Source organism: Larimichthys crocea, chromosome X, assembly GCF_000972845.2.
Source record: "Larimichthys crocea isolate SSNF chromosome X, L_crocea_2.0, whole genome shotgun sequence".
NCBI lineage: Eukaryota > Metazoa > Chordata > Actinopteri > Sciaenidae > Larimichthys > Larimichthys crocea.
In genome coordinates this window covers 12735567-12759423 of record NC_040020.1, presented here as the reverse complement: position 1 = coordinate 12759423, position 23857 = coordinate 12735567, and the positions used below count along the sequence as shown (strand labels likewise).

At 40.4% G+C, this 23857-nt stretch overlaps 1 protein-coding gene across 1 annotated transcript; it reads right to left on the bottom strand.

Annotated features, from left to right (window-relative positions):
• Positions 1–241: 241 nt before the first annotated feature.
• armh3 (armadillo like helical domain containing 3) lies at positions 242–22950 on the bottom strand. Its single transcript, XM_019260202.2, has 26 exons — positions 22803–22950; positions 21407–21516; positions 21054–21110; positions 19465–19611; positions 19193–19300; positions 19018–19110; positions 18847–18921; positions 18676–18762; positions 17681–17737; positions 17507–17550; positions 16917–16977; positions 16762–16808; positions 15778–15853; positions 14705–14798; positions 13214–13315; positions 12860–12918; positions 12681–12746; positions 12249–12318; positions 11761–11821; positions 11581–11669; positions 10109–10191; positions 9631–9757; positions 8996–9071; positions 6934–7012; positions 2646–2762; positions 242–1447 (listed from the first exon to the last, which is right to left on the bottom strand). Exons 2-26 carry the CDS (start codon positions 21506–21508, stop codon positions 1355–1357), a joined length of 2070 nt encoding a protein of 689 aa, XP_019115747.1. The 5' UTR covers positions 21509–21516; positions 22803–22950; the 3' UTR covers positions 242–1354.
• Positions 22951–23857: the final 907 nt, after the last annotated feature.

Here is a 23857-nt window from a genome sequence, read left to right as displayed (position 1 = left end):
AAAATGATCCAAGAGAAAAGCATTTGTTATCAGAGACCATATTCACAGAATGAAAAGTCATCTTTCACTTCTGCGGCAGGAGGGGATAAGAAATCAAGTCCTCCACTGACGCCCAATGTATCAGACTCAGTCGGCAGTGTCAGCAGAGGACGGTGTGTGTGTGTGTGTGTGTGTGCTGATGAGGTTGGTTGGTAGAAAGGAGTGTGTTTTCCTATGGTTTCAATCAAATAGGAAGCACTAGTTAAGTAGTAGGAAACCAAACTTTATTTAAAAAAGAAACATAAATATACCTACAGGAGTTAGAGATGAAAGAAACAAAACCCTACACTTGAAGAAATTGCATAATTCAGATCTGCTTCCAGTCCAAAAATTAACAATAAATCATGTTCTGAGTGAGAAAGAGCCAGGACAAGTTCCAAAGTTTGAACGTTTGTTTTCTTTCTCTAAATTGACTTCATGTGCCAGAGATACACCAGCAATAAACACTCAGATGTCCCTCTACACTAACCATCAACACATTCAGATTCATTTGTTCAACTAATGGAGAAATGACTTGTGCGACATACAGTATTGAATGTTAGTCATGGCTTTGTTCAAAAGCAGGTGTTTGCAACCACAATAAAAAGTCACTTCTAAAAATCACTTCATTCTCAACTCAATTACTGCTCAAGATGTCCTGCCTCTTTGCAAACATGGAAATACAAAATACTCGTAAATTTGTTTTGAACATCGTAAAGAGGACTTACTGTCTGATTCAAACTAAAATAAAAAAAAAGGCTCAAGGGTCACCAATTCTGTTAGGGAGGACATAATATTTCACTCAAAGTCTAAATCTTCTGAAATAATTACCAGAGAGATAAATCATAAAACATGTGATCAGTTTGACAGCAGAAGCTACGTACATCATTATCAGTGAAGGAAAAGGTGGAGCTGAACATCCGGGTTAAAAACAATACAATACACTATCTTAAATCCAAACTTTCACGACTCAGTTAACAGTCCAGCCAATACTGCAGATTGCACACAAGGAAGCGGTGCAACACGGACACTTCCTTGAAGTTATCACGCACACATGTCAACGGCAACAAAAGGGGACAAAGTCTGGAGAGTTTTCAGGTCTTTCTTTAAGGTGCATCCAGCCTGTCGGTGTGTCTGTGGGAGGTTTGTCGTCACATGGAAGGACAGATCATGAGGAATGAAGACAAATCATGGAAAGAACAAGGATTGTACTGGTTTGGTGTCTGCACTGTACAGTATGAGAAAGTATGTGTACATGTCCACGCGCACAAAATGTATTAAGGTATGTCCGTCAGAGGGGAGGAGGAGGCTGGGTGTGTGTGTAGGTGTGTGTTTCTCAGGAGATGGTGGAAAACTCTTTGAGCAGGACGTCCTGACTCAGCGTGTTCAGAGAGACATTCTTCCTCACATTTAGACTGATGGAGCGCACCTGTAGACAGATAGACAGATGGGGAGAGATTTATTACCTCATCATATGTTTCTATAAACTCATTTACACAGAAAGGATGAAGCTTCTGAAGCTCAAGAACCCCACCAGGCGCATCTCTGTCAAGTTGTGGCTGTGATGCTGTTTTGGTCAGGAGCATTTCAGAAGTGTGTTTTGCCCATCTGACTTTAACTTGCTCCATTTGGTCATTTCCCAGGTTTATGTGCTTCTTCTTACTATGAGTAAGTACGCTACGTAGGTAAATTGTTTCCCTTTTGGATGTTCTTATGATCAGAAGTTAGCACCGGGTGTTTTATTTTGAAAATCGCATCAATGAGGACGCTTCTGAAATGCAGTGTGACACTTCCTGTGGGGTTACAAACTTTGACTACAAGGGCCGCAAACGGCTCTGGCGACCGCAGCACACCAAGAATTTAGTGGATTGTACAGTTTGATAGATGTGGTTTTATCAGGTAGAGATGGTAGGCAAACTCTATTAAGTTGCATTATGGGAAGTGTAGGATATGGAAATATCCCATATTAGGAACTATAAGTCACAATATCACAGTCTGTGCTGCTTGGGCTGTGACCATTCAACAAGATTTAATCAGTGGAATACATCTTTAACAAAAAAATAAGCCTTTAATCTGTTGTTTTAGGGCAGAAGAGCAGGGAAACAGCAAATGACCATGCGGGCAGGCATATAAACTTTACATGTTTATTTATACTGTTTTGTAAAATTAAGTCTAGAATTTGTGTTTTCATTTCAAAGAAAAGGTAAAGAAAGAGGTGCACCAATTATCAAAAATACAAAAGTACTGAGGTGAAAATACAGTTTTAAAAATATCATTATCTACTCAAACTACAGACACTGTAGTCAAACAGTTTTTTCAAACTGAGAGGCACATTCAGCAGCTATTTTCCGTTCTCTTTATATTACAGGAAGCATTTCCTCAGCTCTGTTTCATGTTGCAGCAGGAAATCCAACCACTTGTAGGTGTGTAAGGACATTAAATCTGAGTGAAAAAGATTTACTCCTTTCAAAAAAAGTTGGGTCCTTATGCTCTAATTTGCAGCACGGTGAGCGTGACTATGTGAAGCCACACTGCAGCGAAGGGTGGGTTCAGTTTTTGCTAGTTAAATGCTCAACACCCACAATACATCGCTCCCTCTATCTCATCTCTCTCTCTCTCTCTCTTACCAGCTCCTTGAAGAAAGCAGCTTCTTTGGGCTGCTCAGAGTATCTCTCAAACTGGTCCAAACCATCCTGCAGTTTGAGCGTCAGTGTGTCATAGTTGGACCGTACCACCTCCAACACCTAACAGGGTAACAAACAGAGAAATATATTTATATTCATGAGGGATCTTGTGGCAGGTTGCAGTACTGTCTCATCACGTGCTTCCTCCAGTCATCTCCAGTCACCAACTATTAGCAGAGACGCGACTGGTCATTGTGCACCAATATCTAGAACTCTGTTGGGCTTATCTAGCATTAGCTGTTTAACTAAATCTTATTTTTAGGTTACAAGACTGGCCTTGAAATCTGTAACGAGTTACTGTATCAATGAGAATTAGTTTGCCTTACAGACTTTCACAATAAGATTATTCATATTCAGGACTCATTTCAAAAGGTTAGAGTTGAAATACCACCTAGCAAATACAGTTGAGTGGGTCCAGCTGAGAAAAGAAGGTGAGTTGAAATGAGAGATAATTATGCACAAATTCTTCACACTTCCACCCCTGCCATTCAGCCGTGAAATAGCCCCGAATCAGACCTTTCCATTATTTTATTGATGTTTGCAGCGACACTCAACACAGCATGCAACATTCACAATGAGATCCACGAGCTGCATTTCGTCACGCTTCCCAGAGAAGCTCTACAAACACACAAACGCACTTCAGCTTTTATCCAGACCAACACACAGATGTTGATCTACAAGTAGGACTTTTTCAGCTTATGCACACACAACACGTACTTATTCTGCATTAGCCCCGGCAGTATATCTACTGTACAGCTGAATCATCATGTTAAAATTTATTAACACAGGGTGAGGAGAAGGAAAGCATTCCTCTTTTTTTCTTCTAATAAATCTGCAGCCCTGCTCAGGGGGGGGAAAAGTGCTGTTGTTTTTATTTCAAACCTCTGATGGTACACTGATGAAAAATTCATATCCACATCTCTCTGCCTCCTTCTCCCTCACAGCTCTTCATCACCGTCCTCGCTCTGTGGAAATGTGTAGGGCAGGTTTGAATGGAAACCTCAGCTAATGGGCATTTAGGTGGCGAGCGGAAAGGACGGAAAACATGGACGGAGGAGGGTAAAATGGAGAGAAAGAAGAGTAATAAAATGAAAAATTGAGGGGAAAGTAAAGTAAAAGCCAAAAGACAGAACAGAGGGCATGTAACCTTTACCACTTTAAACACCACTCAGCTCTCTGCATCACTAAGTAGACATGACTGTGTTGTGATTGTGATTGTGGTTATCTTGAAGCACATACACGTGTGTGACTGTAATAGTGTATTGTGTGTGAGAGACAGAGACAGACAGACGGAAAGCAGCTCGTTTTAATGCTGTGTGTTCCTGGAGGCCATCCATCATATAGTGTCACTGTGGGGAGTGAAGCCGCTACACGTGGATGACTGCATGTGGTTACTGTGTCACTGTGTATATCAAACAACAGAGGGAAGGAAATGTAAGGTTTCGCACTTCATTAAAAAAAACAAGAGGAGACGGAGAGAACGGAGAAAAATGAATCTGACTGTCCTTTAGGTGGACCAAAGTTCAACACATTATCTCTTCTTGCTTTCTTTGCGCCATAATACAGAGTCCACAGATGAGCAGCATCTGGTTACATTCAAATTCATCAGTGGGATTTTTTTTTTTTTAAATGAATTTATACAAGTCTTTACCTTTTGTGCTGTGAGCATTATTTTGTTCAGCCTGAGGTAAGAAGAAACGTCTTTTGTTCACATCAAAGCTCTCACTGTCTCAATTCTCTAATGCCTTTTTTTCCTTCTCTGATCTGACCTACATTTTATGAATTCCCAGACTAAGTACATTGTCTAATTTGAATAATGCCCCAAAAAGAGCTAAAAAAGTTCTTAAGAAGCAGACAGGAGCAGAGATGACAGCAAATGAGGGGAGGGAGAGAGAAATGGGGAATGTGGTGAAACAAAAGATCCCCAGCTGGGGACACACTCAGGATATTGCGGCTCCTGATCTATGCCCTAAACCCTGGAACATCCCAAAAGGACTGTATCTCATCATTTCTAATCATAAAAGACTGTTGGATGGAGAGAAGAACAAAATTTAAATTTCAATGACGTACTGTCCCAAACAGTTTTGGCCCCGGTCTGAGAGAACACACTGACTGCTCTGTCATGATCCGATATCTGTATTTTCCTACATAATGTAACCACAGTAAACAAAGTATGCAAACTATTTAAAATAGGGTGTTTAAGGGCTGAATAATAGCAGCATCCAAAATAATAATTATACAGAGAGGAGTGTATGAAAAGGTTGTGTCAGATGGTTTGGACGGGAAGTAGACAGACTCTCGCTGAAGATCACTTCATTTAAAACACTGCCTACTGTCTACGCGTTTGTCCGTCTCCATGGACAGAAGCATGTCTGAGCCAGCTGGCAAAGCTGGGATGTGATGGGTTGTGGTGAGGGCTGTGAAACACAGTTCAAATCGATATCAATATGCCAATAAGAGTATTTTCCCGTTATGTATAGATCACAGAACACTTCAAACTTGAAGTTTAATGCACATTGCCTCAGATAGAAATCTTCACAAAGACTGCAGGCAAATCAGATTTATGATCAAATCAGATCTTTAAGTCAAGCTGTCCATATTTGTAAGCGATCAGATCAATTTATTTCAGCGTCTGTCCACAGACTGTTGTTCTCTGTGCCGTCCCTCATACCGATCTGCTTGTAGCTGAACAATTCTGCTTAGTCTCTCTGATGTACATCCATCACTTAGAATTCGACATCATAGAGATCATGTGTTGTGAGTGACTCAAAAGACACTTTGAATTCAGTTTTAAGTGTTCAGACTGAGATACATCTGTAGAAATAAGACTGGAATCCCACCTCCAAATGTGTATCTATATATCGGAATATCCTAAAGCATCTATATCTTTTATAATAAAAACAATGTGACAATGTCAAAGGGCTTGTAGTACTGAACCTACAGAGAATTTTCACCTGAACCTGCAGCTCTCAGTTTTAATTCGTTGTTTAGCTGTCCAGCTAACAACTTTTCTGCTCTCAAATCGTCCGCTTTGGCTGTTTTTGATGTTCTAAACACTACCTGCTCAGCACCAAACAGCAGACAAGCAGATACTAGGAACTAGCTGGTGAACCTAGTGGAGCATTTAGCAGCGAAAGAGCCAAATATTCCCCTCGGAGTTGGTGGGGACCAAAAACAGAGCTAAAAGAGAATACTGGACTTATATTCGCAAAGAAACACAACTCCAGTTTAATGTTACCATGTGTATGCTGGATGTGTAAATAGGCAAGTGTTTGCTAACCAGATTGTCATGTCAACTTGTGTGCACAACTTATTTTTTTTTATTACAACACAAGACCAAAAAATCAGTTATTGTAGGTGTAATGTATAAATAATAAAACCACTGGCTACTACTACTACCAAAGCCAACTTCTGCCTTTCCTTTTTGTTGTGAATCAATCTAGCAGATAAAAGCAGAGAAGTAATTGGGGAGTATAATGACCAAATCAATCACCCTTTTATCAGCGTTTTAAAAAAAAGAAGGACTCTTCCGGCTGTTTTCATATCCTCCCTGATTCAACATAAATGATAAAGTCTTTAATGGAGCTCACATTGCTTGCATCGGTAAAGTTCAGCCTCCTTCCAGACTCAAGTTTCTCCATTAATGGTGAAGGAATAACTCAGCGTTTCAGACAGTTGCTTCCTGACTCAGTTTTCACTCCGTGGTTATGTGTTTGTGGGACTTTTATTGTGTGGATACTGTGTATGTTTTGTGCGTAGGAGAACATTATGATAGTTGTAGCCATTTCAGTGTGTCCAGAAGTGACAGCAGCTAAAATGTGTATGTCACCATCTGTCATGTATGGCATAAAAAGCTTCATATTTGTTGTGAACATGGTCCTCGTACCTGCATGAACTGTGTGCAGTGACTCAGCCATGATGAGTTTCAAGTTCAGTGATGTGTAAGAGCTCCTCCTCCTTTATAAGTAATGTCAGAGTCTCTGACACACAGCTGTAACTACTACTTGGTGAATCAACATTTTTTCAAAATAAAATTCAGCAAACCCATTTTCAAGCTGCTTAAAGTACTGTGTGTTTTCCACTGTGTACTAAAAAAAAGAAAAAAAGATTTACTTTTGAAATGACAAGAGTGAATTTTCAGTGGTGTTCCACCCAAAAGATGTTGCTGAAGTTCGGTTTTATTTACATGTAACTTTTAGTGGGAGGGTAAAAAGAGAAAAAGTGCGTTTACCTGTTCTTCAGACAGCTGGGAGATGTGGTTCACAGCAGCGTACGACTCAATCTTGGGGTTAAAATGGTTGATGATGGCCCTTAAAATGCAAAAACACAAACACTTGATGAATGAAGCAGAATGAATAATTACAGATTATTCTAAAGCTATGAGCATTAACTGCTGCTTCTTTCGGGAAGACTGGAACCTGGTTGCAAGGATTTTTTTCCTATCCAGCCATACAAGCTCACAATTGGTGTTCATAAGGTAAGGTGTTGGATGGGGTTAAAGTGAAGCCACAACAAACTGGGAACAACATCCTTAACAAACCTCACTTTGTGCAGTAAAGGCTTATGTTGCTGTTGCCACAACTGTTCAAGAGTATGTCCAAATTAAGACATTGGACATCTTCAAAAGTACATCTTTTCCTCTAATCAACCACACTGAGTGCCGTATCCCTGTTTCTAAGAGCATTTTCATTTTGGAAAATGGCAATAAAACTTTCACACTTGGAGACCAAAAGCTGCAGCAAACAAAAACAGCAGATCTGTGTGTACCAATGAAGAGACTCCCCATATTTCATTCATATATTCTGCATAATTTTACTTTGTTTAAGGTTCGACTGAAGCTCTTTTAATTACATCATCTAATTATGTCCAGGGGGTAAACATCTGCACAGCCAGAGTGTGTGTTTGCAGTAAATAGACAATCTCCTGTGGCCTTCAACTTTTACAGCACAACTGTTATAATCCTGCATTTATGTTTATTTGTCAGACAATGCCGCTGTCATGAAATAATGATCAGCACTGCGGCCCAGCAGCCTACGAATGTCTGTCTGATTAGCCGGCGGTATTTGAGCTGCAATCACATCCTTATTTTATACTCGTTCTGCTGTCTGACAACAGAAACAACAATCTGTAAGTGAGAATTAGATGTTTTAGTGTGGATGTAATTATTCTGCGCTGTGTCATTAAGGTTTCCATGAATTGGAACTAAAGGTCCAAGAAAAACAGCTTCAAACCAAGAGTAAGAAAGGGTATGTGGTGCAGCCAGCTCTCAATAATTGTAATGTGTCTGTGTCTGTCTGGAAAAGACATCTGTGTGGCTACTTCTTGTTTAGGTGCAAACAAACAATATAATTATATTCAAGGTTTGCAATTTTGACAAGATATTTGACAAGCAAACTTCTTAAAAAACACGAGACCAGCTGTTTAACACCAAAACTCATTTCCATTCACTCCTATTCAATTCCATCTCACTGCCTCTTTCATATTGTTTGAGCCCAGCGGGAGATTTTAGATGTAAATTCAGAAGCGATCTTTTCCAGCATTAGCATATATCTCTATGAAATAAATTGCTTTAGAGCTCAAACTTAAGTTGATGCAATAAGCGCAGCTGTGAGATAAAATGGCTTATTTTGTACCGGCTTAGAGTACGTCATATATCAAATAAATTATAGTGACAAAAATGCAGAGAATTGTCCGTAGTGGTAATTCTGTTGTCATTTCCATGTGGGAAGCCAGCATACGGAGGAATGAACTGATGGGGCTAAAATGGAATTGATGCCTTCATTTGGGTTAATTTCAACACAGTCTCTGTGGGTTCTTTATACCCCTCTGCCTTCATTCATTTATTCATCTATTCTTTCAAATATTGCTCTATATTACTTTCAATCTTCTTCCTCCACTGCCTTCCCTTCAACCCTTGTAAATGCCTATTCAAAACAGAGCAGTGTGCTCCATCGGGAGCCCAGTTGAGCGAGTGTATCCTCAGGGAGTATTCGTCTTTTACGGGTGCCGTCCAAGCCAGGGTGACCTCAAGAGGATCATCTCCTCAGAGAAGATGGAGTAGGCCAGGGAGATTACGTGGCAGAAATGGTGGAGGAGAGAGCAACTACAGTGTGTGTATGTGTGGACGGGAGTGGGGTTGGGGTGAAGGAGATTAAGGCTTAAAAATGATCAAACAGGGGAGCCGAGGGAGGAGGTGAAGGAAGGCAAAGATATAACGTCACCCACTTATTTTGACCTTTCTGCATGTATGAGTGTGAAAGAGAGAGAGTGTGAGTGTGTGTGTGTGTGTTTACCTAACATTGACAAGGGCATGTGTAACTTTGCTGGCTGGCTCCTTCCACTGCCCCGTGTTGGTTGATACTCTCAAAACTGGAAGGCAAAGAATGACAGAACTGAATGCGGACATAGAGCCACGCGATCTGTTCAACAGTCAGATTTACAGAGCTAACTAACAATTTCTATGGTCGCTTAACGGGCTCAATGATTACTATTATTATTATTATCATATAAAAATTACATAAAACTGTGAAAAAAGCTGCACATCCTTGCAGTGGAAAAGCTGGAACCAGAGGAACCAGAAACGACTTCAAGGATTAAATCGATTATCAAAACAGAGTCATGTCACACTCGTCACTCTGCTGCAGATATACTGCTTTCATTTCCTAATTGCTAAATCACTAATTAGCAATAAAAGTAAAGGTTACGACACTTTGTGGGAAGTTTTGATGACAGAGTTCAACGGTGAATGAATCTTTTGTGCAGAGAAACAGAAAGCAGCAGAGTGATGAGTATGCCATGAAATCTACATTACACTGGATTTACTATGTGACATTTGTAGTAGGGCTAATTCAACCTCACTCAATGTTTTCTTTTATACCCAGCTTTTATTTGTTCTCGACAGCCCCTTATTTGAGTCCCTGCTACATACCCATACAGTAGAGGTTGTCGAAGACCTGGTGCATTCGTACGATTTCATAGTACAGCTCGTCGTAGCTGTTGGAGGTGGGCAGGAACGTGTCTCCGTATGTTATGAACATGTTGAACAGATTCACTACCTGGAGAAGGAGACGTACATTAGTTCCCTCGCAAACAAAAAGAACACAACGAGAGAAGTGAGAGAAGATAAACAAACTAAAAATAGGGTTTTCTGAAGGGAAATCAAATTTACACTGCATCAGTTTCTGCATACGCAGCCTGTTTGGCCTCTTTATCCTCTGACAAACTAATAAAGGAGTAGAGTTTAGACTCTCGTGTGTGATTAGAGTCATACACACAGCTGGACTACAAGCAAGACCACTGATACAGCATCTGGCAGCAGACAGACATCCCTGTGAGCTAATTTCCATTGTGGGTTGTACTCTGTCATGGTGCTGTCGGCATGTTTGGTGAGCGTGTGTGTTTCTCACCAGTAAAGCCAGATGAAATATGTTGTGCTTGGCCAGGAGCGTGGTCTCATTTGACAGCAGGAACTTCAGCAGGTTGATGAGAGCTGTGCAGAGCGAGACATGCACACATTAATGAAATAATCTGGAGTGTTGATAGTCGTCTACCAGCAGAGGCATGTGGCAGCAGTCTGCTTTCCTTTGTGTGCATCTTTATTAAGGTAGATAATGAAAACACAGGAGGTGGTGGGGGGGCTTTCAACACCAAATCAAGCCCTTCACAAGCTTTTATAGAGGAAAACAAAACCTATAAGAAGAACCAAAATAAGCTTTTAACAAGCTCCAACACAAGCTGGCAGAACAACACGCCGGAAAAAGATAAACACATTTATTGCTTTAATTTGCCTCATTTTTTTCTCTCTCCAGTCTTATTTCATGGTATGCTTTTATCACCACCAGGAGGAGAGGGTCGGTGTCATTCAGGGAATTAAGCTGATCATGGGTCCGATTAGAGGAATTTGTATTCTAATGAGACACAGTGCGATGGGGCCATTACAAGCTGAAATGTTATCCTATTTGTGTGTTTATAGTGAGTGACCAGGCTGAAAACAAGGCCACCATGGATGGATCGTGCTTTCTTTGGAGACTCATTATCCAATCTCAATGATACAATACATTTCCAAAACAACAGGCCCAATGACTTCAGAAGGAAATTGGCTTTGTTTTTCAGAAGCGGTACCTATTTACCCAAACTCTTAAGGTGATGCCCAAACAAATCAAAACATTTTCAGATTTAAATTATGCATGTGGTGTGCTGAAACCTAATTTCAAAAAGTTTCTCAGACGCATTTATAACACCATTTATTTAAGGCAGTTTGTTTACAAAGCGCACAAAAATCAGGAGAAACCACAAAAAAGGCAACATAATCTCTTACTTTAATTTTCAGGTTTGACATAAAAGGTACAGTTACAACTGTACAGGATGTGTGGAAGTATGGTATGAAAGGCTGTACTGAGAAGCAGTGCTCCTGGTTTAGGACATAGACAATGTAGTTTAACTCACAGTCGGAGCCCTTCAACAGCTTTAATTAGCATGAAACTGTCACAGTTACTTGCAAATGATGTTTTATTTCACTCATTTATTTTCCCTGTCTTTAATAACTGCTTAATTATTGTCCATCTCGCTTGACCAGACACAGCTCTTTCTCTCTGGTTTACCCATGTTGATCATCTTGTTGAGACGCCAACAGCAAATCATAACTTTGTTTTTAACATTTAACTCATCAACTCATTGTGATACTTGAGTACTGCCTTGTTTTGTGAATGAAGCGGTACACACACTGTAGTTGCTGTGATTTTTGTGTTTGACTAATCTGCCCCTGAAGTTCATGCACTGGTTCCTTTTGAATTTCTCATAAGGTCCCCATAAGAAAAGTTCCTGCCTATCCTATCACTGATTTAGAAAAAAAAATGAGAGAGAGGTTTGGTATCCCTACCTGACCAGAGCTCTCTCCACGTGTAATGTAACCTGATTCTGCACTTCTTCTGGTAGCACAGAAGTTTGTGGATGATCTGCACACAGCGCCTGCACAGGATACACACAAAAAATTGTGGTGATGCAGTTGGTTAGTGGATGAGTGTAAAAGAAAACATGTGCGTGTGTGATGTGCTCTCACAAGTATAAATCCATGGGGAAATCCTTCATCATATGAGTGACAATAAACTCCACCATCAGATCTAGACAAAGGGGACCAGACACAGAGAAGAAAAATAGGGTTAGGGTAAGAAGGGAACAAAGAGAGAGGGTTACATTACACAAATCCTTAACATAAAGTATCACCGGCCACAATAACGCACCAATAAAGGAAACAGAGTAAAGCAAAAACAAATAAAGGTGCCCAGAAAAAAAAAGTGCCATTAAACATGCTGGGAAAAACACCTCCAACCAAGTAATGCCAATAAATAAGATCACATTGCGCCCACAGGACAGCATGAATTCAGAAATCTTTGACAACATATACAAGATAAACATCTGTCTTGCCTTCCTTTGCAGGTATTTTAAATACAAAGTTTGTAAGGAATGAACTAGTCTTCAAAAATGTCAAACAGTGTCACTGCCAGTTTGAGTTAATAATAAAAAACAGTCGTGGTTTGTTCCTCATACCTAGAACAGCACACACCAGCGGCCGTGAAGGGATGTTCTTGTCCACCGCTTTTTTTCTGTGCCTCATGGGCTGAAAAATAATTCAGGATTCAAATAAACAGAAATACATTGTACTTTACATGCTAGAGATGGATAACATCAGCAGGAAACCTAGTTATCGTCATCATGGTTTGGGATTAAAGAAACCTCATTGATTTCTCTCTGATTTAAGATCTGATCTAATCTGCTTTTTACAAGTATGTGTATGAGATATGTACAGGAAGACCTGAAAAACTGCAGCACATGTACTTAAAGTTAAACACTTCATATAAGTTAATATCAACTTGTATTTCTTTGGAGAGAAAAATACCTCATAAAATGTAATGCTGTCCCGAATAAATACAATTTGAACTTTTTTTTACTTTGTTCATCATCATGATGTCTGAAACTCACCATTCTGTGGAGATTGACTCTGAAGTTCATGTTGTCATCATGAAGAAAGGCATCAGCGTACTGGTCCTATCACACACACACACACACACACACACACACACACACACACAGCACGCAAAGTCAGAACAAAGACAATCTGTGGTGAGCACAAGCGTTGCAGCAGTGTGGCTGGCACCTACCTCGGCTATGCAGGTGAGGATGATTAGGCACAGTCTGGCACTGTTGAGTCGATGCTCATCTGGAAACACAAATACTCGTAAGAGGTAGAAAGAAAGTGTTTCTCTATCTCTGGTGTTTTAAGAGGAGAGTAACTGAAACGATGAATGGATGTTATAAAGTGTGATAACGATCGTGAGACTCGAGAGAACAGCATTTATTTGCCGCTCGCGTCTAAGTCCTTTGTCCTGAAGTGTCCTCACGTAGTGAAGACACTTCAGGACAAAGATGGAGAAGAAAAAGTATAAGAATGAAGAATTATAGGAAGGTGGAGTGACAGAGACAAATAGGAAGAGGGCACGAAGGTCTCAGTTTACCTTTAGTATCCTGCATTACAATGGAGGCGTACTTGAGGAAGGTGATGAGAAGGTTGCTCGTCTGCAGGTTGGGATCCAGAGGCAGTTCTGGGTTGTTCATCACTACACAGCGGATGTATGAATAAAACGTGAATCAAACATAATCGCTCCATTCTTTCTGATTATTATGGAGAACAGGGAGATACTGTATATGTCTAAATAATTATGTAGTCAGTTCTGGTTCAGTTATTCCATGAACAACAATTAAAAATATGAGCTTAAACTAAAACTGTCTGAAAGCAGGAATAAAAAGAGCTGTCGGCCTTCAGGAGTGCTCATTCAGGCATTACAAAAAAGCGACGTCCCATTACTGTAGCTACTGTAGCTCGTCTAGACAAGCATCCTCGTCCATTTAAAAATCTCTGCTCACTGAAACATACATCTTGTTTCATGGATAAATGATGAGCCGGTCATTTCAATCTTCCTCCTCCAACCCCCCCTCCATTCTTCCTCAGATCACTGCAGGCCCAAAAGGAAGATTTCACAACTGCCAAGAAACAGATCATCACAGGGGGCTCTGCTGGGGAAGGATAATGTATATCCCTGACATGACTGCAGACACGTGTGCAAACTTATTTTTGGTCTGACTCGGGAGGTTCTCTAAGTGCTGAAGCTCCCATGACACGGGCGCGCTGCATGTGAAACATTCATCTGTATTTGAAGCTGGAGGTTAATATTTTATACAGAAAGGGGCACTTAAGGTTGAAGCAATGGATGGAGAGCTAGCCAGAGATAGAAACATGCACCTTTTAACAGTTACAGCATGTGTGCATGCTAAATGACCTGACTTTGAAGCTAAAACATTCAGCTTACATGAAACCTGAAGTGACACTCATGGACTCAAGTTTAAGGAGGTAATATGTGGGATGTAATGATCTAAATATTAAGATGGAATAAACACACAGGGTTGCCGTTTATTGCACATGAGCATCACTCTTCTATCAGGTGACTTTTAAAATCCACTGAATATTTGAAAAAGGCTGCTGGTGTGCGGTGCGTGCTGGTGCGTGTGTGCCTCTGTATGTCTGAATGTGTCTGCTCAAGGCAGAAGTGAGTGAGAGGGAGAGCTTTGAAAAATGTATGTAAAAACTGTTAAGATGTTAAGAACTGAGGCGAAGAAGCAAAGAACCTCGATCATTTGACTCAATTTTCTGACCTTCCGGTGTTTTGACGGGATCGATATTTTCAGTTTAGTTCACGTCTGTTTTAAAGGTGAGTAATACAAACACACCGACAAGCCAAGGTTAAAGCTCAGGTGTCCTTAGAGGTGGAAAACACTATAGCTGAATACAGAAGCCAGTATTTTGAGGCTAATTGAATTTGTATCTCCAAAAACTGACAGGAAGACAGCGAGAAGTCGACCCTGATACAGACCTGAAAACCTCTCTTCAGAAATCAAAGTGTTACAGACAGCAGCAGTCGACATGTATGACTGAAAAGTGTATGACTCACTGTCTAGGGAGGGCGGCGTTGTGCCAAGCGGTGTTGTCGGTGTGGTTGGAGTCGGGGTGGTAGGTGTGGTTGCAATGTCGATCTCAGGGTGACTCTGTTGAAAGACCAAAAACGCGTGTGAATGTCATTAATGGTGACTAGGCGGCCCTCCTACAGTGTACAGAAAAGTGCAACAGTACAAGCTGGGCACATTAAGACTGAGAGAAGGAAACAGGATGCCTTTGAGTGGAGACTGGAAGAGTGTTTACTTCTGTGTAAACACTTCTATAAGTTGGCACATTAACTATCGCTGCTAATTTCTGTTGAGATGTGTCACTAATTATAGCGCTGCATAATGGAGCACAGCGGCTTAGTGGCCCTGAGCGGAAGTTAGTGCAGAAACACTGTTAAGTGGCTTCCATCCTCAGTGTGTTTGACCCATCCTAACCATTTAGTGCATGAGTCAGGCTGGCTGAAACACTGAATTTAAAGTGCCCTTACGGAGTTTCTTTTTTTTTTTTTAAATGAAGGCTTCTGAATGAAGGTGGAGAAATGAAAATATCTCCACCAATAGCAGGATAGTGTCACTGTATCTCATCTCATCAGATCAAATGCTGCAAATAGAGGAGTCTCTCTCTCCTCCTCTATTCTAACCACTGTCTTCTAGTTTTATTCATCATTAGAAGTCAAATCACATCACAGATGACTGGCAGAAGATTATACGGTGACTTTTGTCAATGGTTCACAGCAACAGGAAGAGAGGTGGAGAACAAGGACTGATGATTTTTAAGAACAAAAGAAGTAAGAAGTTTGACAAATATTTGGATATTCCTGACTCATCATAAAATGCATTTCATGTCTTAAAACTGATCATTTGTCCTATTGTGGTTTTCTGACCATGCAGAGCCACAGAGCTTTTCTGGGCCAAAAACATATTTCCACCATATTTCCTCCAGCTGCTCCTGATCAACTTTCTTTTGGGTGACTGTGAAGGTGGGCAGGTTTGGAGGCTTCTACACAATAAAAATCTGTGAGGGGAAATTGAACTCCATTTGGGGCTCTCTTAAGTTTTTAATAACAGGTGAAAGTCTTACCTGTGCTAATACAGTGATGAAGTTGCGGTTAAGGTGCACAGCCTCATAGAGTGCCAGCAGAATTGCCTCATTTGTCCTTGAGAAGAAAAAGACGTTAGTTGTCAGAGTCAGACATTCATTTATCAAGTCAAATCTTCACATCACATTTTTAGACTGGCCAGGAAAAAGCTGCAGGCTTTGACCCAGTCACGCTCAAGAAACAAGCAGCGGGGCAGTCTGGTGTTTAAAGTTTATTAACAACCACTTCACGCATCAGCAGATCACTTTTTTCCATTTTCTGTCTCATTAACTACTGCGCAGTGTGTGCAACCACTAATACATCATTTTCCAAATTTCTTTTAGTTGAATTTTAATACTGATAAACGAGTTGACATTAAAGACGTAAAACAACACTAAGCCTTGTTCATAGATGCAAATAATTGGCTGCGTTTTTAATATCGTCTCCCAATTTTTTCAGTAAAAACTAAACAGGACCAAGACAGCGTTCAACTGAAACTATTAGGAACAAACAAGGAGCCTTGATTTCATGAGAGTCGAAACTGTTTCTACTCCTCAACACATGACAAGGGCTTCTCTTGAGCCTTTAGCACCTGCATTTTAAATTTGATGTTATATTGCCCACTGTGGTATTACGTATAATACTTAAATGCTGGAACAGTGTACGTAAATGTACAACATAGATGTCAAAAACTTTAGCCAAGAAATCACATTTTACTGATTAACTTGATAAACACGAAGTTGCTAAAAACCTGTACTTTATATATACATGCTGCTGGAAACTACATGCGCAGAGCTCTGTTCAATAACATCATACTGTTTGATTACTGTTTATACTGTTACAGCAAATATGCCCATTAAAACTTTTGAACCTTTTACACAATGAAACAGAGGAAAACAGAGGATGAACAGAAAACCCTGCAGCGGTAATGGATCCTGTCACTGAACAACACGATTAAGGTTGACTGACGATCACTTGGCACTTACTGTACAGAGAGTTTTTCATCAGCATCTGCGATAAACATGCTGCCCACCTGTGGACGGAAGAAGGATCAAGCTATGAAGCCGTAGATCAAACTTCCTGAAAACTGTCAATTTAAATGGATCTACTGTAAAAGTCTGAAGTAAGAATAAGATCCTACCATACTCGTGAGGGTAGAGAAGAACCCGCCCTGGTTCTCCTCTTCTTTGTCTTTGTACTGCCTAAAAGGGAAAAGAGAAGATGAACAGAAAGTAGGAAGTCATGAAAAGGTGGAGAAATAAAGTGAGGACAGGTAGAGCCACCCAGCAGCAGAGGTAGAGATATACGTTTCCACTTAAACACAGCGCTTGTAAACGAACACACACTTACCTAACATCTCCTTCTCCTCCCTGCAATTTATTATCTAAGGGGCATTCAGTTGATACACAAAAACAATGAACTGCACGGAGCCGTCATCCATCACTTTGATGTGTCTGTCGACGCTCGGAGACAGATCAGACCTCCTCCTTCACAAACAGAATTTTAATTTCCAAACCTTGCCCCGTCCAAAAAAAAAACATTACCAACTGCCAAAGAAAACTGTCAGGTATAAATAACTACAAGTATTAAAGGGTGTGCGTTTTTTTTTTTCCAGGAGAATAGAAATAGAACATTTGTGGGAGACATCAAACTAAACTGATGACGCCAGCAGCCTCGGCACATCATCGTTAAAAATGTGTTTTTGACATGTGGACACTTTTAAGATCTCACCTGTTATATTCTGTCAGAGCTTGGTGGACAACCATGCCCATTCCCTAGGAAAAGAAAGCATCCAGCGTGTCAGTCAAACCTCTGAAGATCTGTCTGATGTGAAGGTGAACAACACCTACATCACACCAGCTATTTATTATTCTGCAGTTAAGAAGAAACAGACGGCGTACTTACATCTAATGTTGGCTCATCGTCCACAATGGAGAGCTTCACAATGTATGGATTCACAGACTAACAGAGAAAATCAGTGAAATTAGAAGTTGTTAAATATTTGATGCAAATACATAACATATAAATAATTCATATTATAATATTATATTATATTAATGTATGTAGATCAACTTTCTTGGAAACAGACAGGGAGGCAAAGTCCTGAGTGATTCTGGATCGCAAGCTGCCGCCGCACCTAAAATCCAGAATGCTACAGCTTCATTTTAGTATTTTGGACTACACGTATGTGAATGTATGTGTATGTGATCCGCTCCCGAACTGCAGTTGCATGGCAGCCATCAGTGTATGAATGTGTGAATGACATATGTCGTGTAAAAGTGCTTTAAGTGGTCGGAAGACTAAAAAAGGTGTTATTATTAGATATAAGATATAAGTACAGTGTATTTACACAAAGCAAGTTCCTTATATTTTGGCCCGCTTTGCTTAGATATGATCCAAATCCTCACTTATTCTTTCACCTCCCCCTTTACTGTCTCTGGAGAGGGAAGTCATTTGAGAGAGCGTGTTTGCTTTTCGGTCATCAAAATCTAGAAGTGTCTCTTTGATATACCACACAGCCCAACTCAAAGATTTTATTTGCATCTGCTGTGTTCAGCTTTATCCTGCACAAATATCCTGCTAAAGTGTGAGCTCCTCACGCTACAATAATTTTAATTTGTGACATTTCTTTTGTGGAAAAAAAAAACTAATTAAAAAAGAGGCCAATTATAGTCTTACACTCTTTTTAATCCCTCACGTTTCCACAGCGTGGTGCGACTCAGAATTGAAAAATACTACAGGCGTCACACACGTACGAACACATACTGTACTAAAAGAGACTTCAGGAGTGTCTTCTATTGTATGGATGCATCATGTTGGACAAGACAAGCAGTGAAGGAAAGCGGGACTGATCTCAGGAGCTTTTGGCTACATTGTATCACATCAAAACAAGTACACACCTCATATTTCCTGTAGTTGACCAGAAGGGCCAGGAGGACCACAGCATCATAACCATGCTGCCCTCTACTGGACACATCTGACAGAATCTGAGGAAAGATGAGCAAATCAGGAAGACAGTTTCAAAATAAAATAAATGTCTTCTGTCAAACAGTCTACTGTTCATCTCTTACTTGTAAAATGGCTTCAAAGATGCTGTTGATCATCACATATTCCAGTATGGTGTTCTGACTAATGTTGTCTGTTACCTGTGGACACATTTTTCACATATTTGTGATGTTTCTAACCGCGCAGCAAGCATTCCCCAAAGCCCATCGCATTAGAATTAATACGCGCTTTCTCACCGTCACCAGACAAAGCAGTAGTTTGAGACAAAGACTCTTCAGACTCTCTGAGCCGTCCCCACAAAGAAGGCTGTCCAGTCTCTCCATCAGATCCTGCAGACATAACATGAATTAACACAAATCATTTATTTTCGCCCATTTCTTTGTTCTCCCTCTCAATGTATTGACCACACACCTTCATCCTTTGCTCGGCCTTGTCGAACCCCATGAGCATATTTATGATGTCAAAACCGGACGTGGACTTGTTCTTCTGGTGAACCCCTCGGAAAAGTGCACAGAGAGTCTGTGGAGAGAGGCAGATGGATTCCAGTGTAAGTCTTATTGGCACAATAGTGACGACACAAAACTTCCATGACAATTTGATTACAGTTACGGTGTCATCCGCATGTTTCAGATGCTTCTAACAGGGACTGTCTGTGAAAACCTATCCTCCTGAGCTTTAGTTACCTGCAGTGCATTGACCACTTTGATCTGGTGCTCCTCTCCCAGAGCCTGAACACAGTGGTGGAACAGAGAATTGATGTTGTCCTGGATCCGCTGAACCTCCTCCCCATCTACACTCTCCAACTTGGACTCCAGGTATTCTAGGTTCACCTGAAACATGAGTGAAGAAAAGAGTCTATGCAAGTTAGACCACCTGGACAATTTTGACAGTCCTAGGCTATGGGCTGATCTCAGGGTTCCCACACATTCCCGTTTCCATGACTTTTAAAAGTCCCATAATAAACTTGACCATTCACAGTCTGTAAATACACAAACAGAACTGTATTATACAGTTGTGTTTGTGTACTATACAGTTTAGTACACTGTACTCCACTTTACTCTCATTTCTAGATGAATGTCCGCAAAAAATGCAGCAGTGTAAGATGTCAAAAACATTCAAGGAGGCTGACATGCACTTGTAACACTTGAGACGAAACCACGAATGTCTGTATACATTTTTATGTCAATCCATTCAACAGTTGTTGGGATATTTCAGTCTGGACCAAGTTACATGTTACACATTTTCTCTTGATATTTATCCTCATCTTTATGTTGAATTTCTAGTCTAAATATTTCAGTGACCACTTCAACATAACTGCAAGTTTGGATAGGAAACGATGGCATCTACTATTAAAATATTAGGGTGGATTTTCTGAATCACCACTGTGTGAAACATGGTCTGAAATCACAAGCAGTTATTACAACGATCGCAAGCACTTTGTTTACAATGATGATGAATTCGAAGTATCTCAGCAGCCAATGACACAGTAGCAAATACATTTTAAGTGCTATGCAAAGCTTTAGCTACAGTTCTCTGGTTGGTTGCACACTCGTGGTTTTTGTCTAGTTAAAAAACACCTTGACTGGTAAACAACCTCTCACAGTCTTCTCATCTTGGATGTGCTTTATTCCCTTGATGACTTGTGAAGGTTGCCTCCTCCACTAATATTAAAAGCTTACATCTCGTACATTGGTCAAACTATTCCAACCAAAGTTTGTATCGGTTTTTAGAGTCGCGAATATTAAATGTATACTTGCATGGCTCATACACATTCAAACATCATCTCAGCTCGTTATAGAGGGAGAGAAGTGAAGAAACATACATGATTTTAAACCAAACATCACGTGTCGCTGCGTATTTCAGCTACATCACTACAAAATAAATTTGCGGTTATGAAAGTGAAATGAATTACACAGCGAAAACCAAAACTCTGATTTGTGCACACCACTACTTCCTCTTTTTCTCTGCACACAGCGTACTGACTCTGACCACAAACACAACACAGTTATGAAGCTGAACGTGAGATATCAGACATCAGAATTATTTTTCTGTGCAACATATTTTTTCATGCTCTAAAACATGAACAACATGCATTTTCTGCACAAACGTAGGACCCTTTAATTAATGTGCAAACAGATCTTTGCACAGTCTGTATACATATGATACCTTCAGTGGTTTGACACCAAAACAAACAATACAGCGAGAGTTTCTCTTGTACGCAGAGCGCCTTTTTTGGCACTGTGATGTTTTTTTTTTGACTCTTTGACTTTACCTTCATCAGAAACAGCTCATCCCAGAAGCGAGGGTTGTTTTTGGCTGGATCTTCTTTCTAAATAAAAAAAAAATAAAATTAAATAAAAAAACAAGTTGGCACTTTGTTTAAACTTGACCACATTTTTTAAAATTTCTCTTTACCTTCCAAGCTTCAGGTTTCAGGTTTATTTGTCATGTGTAAGTTAACACAGGGTCAACAACACAATGAACTGTGTTGGCTCAGCATTAAGAGCACTATACAGTGTAACAGCACTGCACAAAAGAATAAAAATAAGCTAAAGATAAGATACATATTATAACATTTTAGGACAATATATATCATCACTGACATTCTCCCGTTTCGATACTCACTGCAAAAATCTCATCATACATCAGCACCACCTTCTCCTTCAAGGGTTTCTTAGAGGACGACGTCCTCCTTAGCAGGCCTGCCTTCTTCTCCACCTGAGACATGACTAAGTCTGAGGAAAGAGACACAGTGAGCTACAACGTGATCAAGAGTTCAAGAAAAATCACCAAGACTTGTAAAGTATAAGTTGGATCAGATTCTATATTTAAGTTAAACACAAGAGAAGTTTCTGGATAAAGTTCTACGTCACGGAGGAGTACGGTACAGCTGCGACTAAGGATGATTTCCATTGTCATTTTCTCAACTAATCGATCTCTATTTCTTCACAATTTATGTTCGCCTATAATAATAAATAAATATAATGATGTACTCATTTAACCATATGCTCATCACTGAGGTCCCGGTTTGCAGTGGTATCGAGCGGTACTGTCCAACATTACTGAGAAGTGTTTCTAATATTTTGGCCACCACATTTAGATGCATGAGGAGGCCTTAATATTGGAAACACATTTCAATATAATCCAGTCCAGTGCAACACCACCATAATCTACAACCTCTTTTTCTTTCTTTTAACCTCCCTGACACGGTCAACTAATCTAAAATATTATTATACGCTTCATAAACGTTGAATTAATCAAGTGGCCAGTGAGTGTATATTCAGTTTACTGCCATTAGAGGAGATTTTTATTGCCATCTGAGAAGATGAAATCATAGTTTTGGACAATTGTTCTTAAGAACGTGATCATTTATCAAAATATTTGGCAATTGATTGAATCCTTGATTGAATCCTTGCAGGTCTATCTGTTGGTAGTATCAGTCCATTGATGGCTGACAGCACAGCAGCCTGTCACTGCAGTCACCTGTTGGAGGCCGTGGCTGTTGTAGCAGCAGCAGCTGTGTCTGTCTCTCCACATCTGGATGACCAAGTGACACATTTGAGTCATGACGCTGAATAACAATGAATAGGTCAGCAGAACAACCTGTTACAGGTGACGTTTGGATAAACACCGTGTCTTTCTCTGCTGACATTTGACGGCACAGGACATGCTAACACATGCTAACGTTGGCTAATCACAAGTTGGGATGGGCTGCTAACTCGTTAGCCACCCTTCGCTAACTAAACCTCAGGTTTAACTCGGGAGTCAACCACTAACAACAACGTGGTCACGATCGCAGCTGCTGTCCAGTCGACACTCGGCGTGCGTTAAGTTTATCATCAGATATTAAATCATCAAACGGAAATGTGTTAAAACCTCCGCGGCTAACGCTAGCTAGCGGACGCTTGTCTGACCTGTGATTTATCTCGCTGTTTAATCCCAGGGTGTAACTACTGACACCGCTGCCGTGTTGCGTTACATGTGTAAATGTAGCTCGGTTAGGAGCGTGGTTGGTTCTTACCTCAATTTGAGTATTAAACGTGGTAAATGTAGTTCATGAATCCTCCTCACAACACTAGCCTCTGCTAGCATACTGCTATCGACACCCTCCTGCTGGTCTTCAGGGTCCTAGCGCCCTTCACATACTCCCTCTGCTTTAAAGTTTAAATGCAGCTGCTGTTGTGGTGTTTACCCCTCACATACATCTATTCACTGATTTGATCAGTAAACAATAATAAATAAAATAAAAAATGTGGAGGAGAAATGTGAGACTGTGAGAGGAGAGAAGTGACTTATAAACAGGCTGAATGGACCTCGTCCTCTGTCTCTGATATAGTCACTTATTGCTGAGTTGAAGCACACTGAAGTAAGTATGCACTATGCACCCACAGTTACATAATGTTATTAAATATCTTCAGTGGAAAACATTTTGTAATCTCTGACATTCATTTTTGCACTTTACAGTGTTTTAATGTTTTATCTTTTCCGATCAACCACACGTGAAATTTAGACAAATCAGTCAGATGTAAAATATATGACCGTGTTTAACTACAACAGGCTGTCAAGGCTGTTTTGTGGACAGACTATAGGTCAGCCTGGGGCCTGGGGTGTACCCAGCTGGGTTAGGCTCCAGCCCCACCCTGACCCTGATGAGGATACGCAGTTACAGATAACGGATGGATGGGTGTGTAACTTTTTTTTTTTGCAAAGTATAAGTGCAGACTGGGGTGGCATGGTGGCACAGTAGTTAGCACTGTCGCCTCAGAGCACAAAGGTTCCTGATTAGGTTAATTGGTGACTGTGAGTGTGAATATGTGACTGACTGCAGTGGCATCTCAGTATTACAAGAGAAGGATTATAACACTGTCCTTCCACAACTATGAAATCAGAGACTGTCTCCCCCACATTCACCCTGTCAGTAAATATATGACACAGGCCTGATGTCCTGAAAGTCAAGTTTTGGGCATGTCTCAAAGACAAACCAGATAGTTTAGGATGAAAACATACATTGTTACAAAATACATGACAACAAGGAAACTAACTTACTTCATCATCCAGCAGCAACAGTTTCTATAA

What these genes read in the sequence shown, in the direction of transcription:
- armh3 (XM_019260202.2), bottom strand. Translation starts at nt 21,508, where the DNA reads ATGTCTCAGGTGGAGAAGAAGGCAGGCCTGCTAAGGAGGACGTCGTCC. An exon ending in TGTATGATGAGATTTTTGCA is followed by an intron (nt 21,111 to 21,406) that starts GTGAGTATCGAA and finishes TTTTTTATTTAG; the next exon opens with AAAGAAGATCCAGCCAAAAA. An exon ending in TCATCACTGTATTAGCACAG is followed by an intron (nt 14,799 to 15,777) that starts GTAAGACTTTCA and finishes GTCTTTCAACAG; the next exon opens with AGTCACCCTGAGATCGACAT.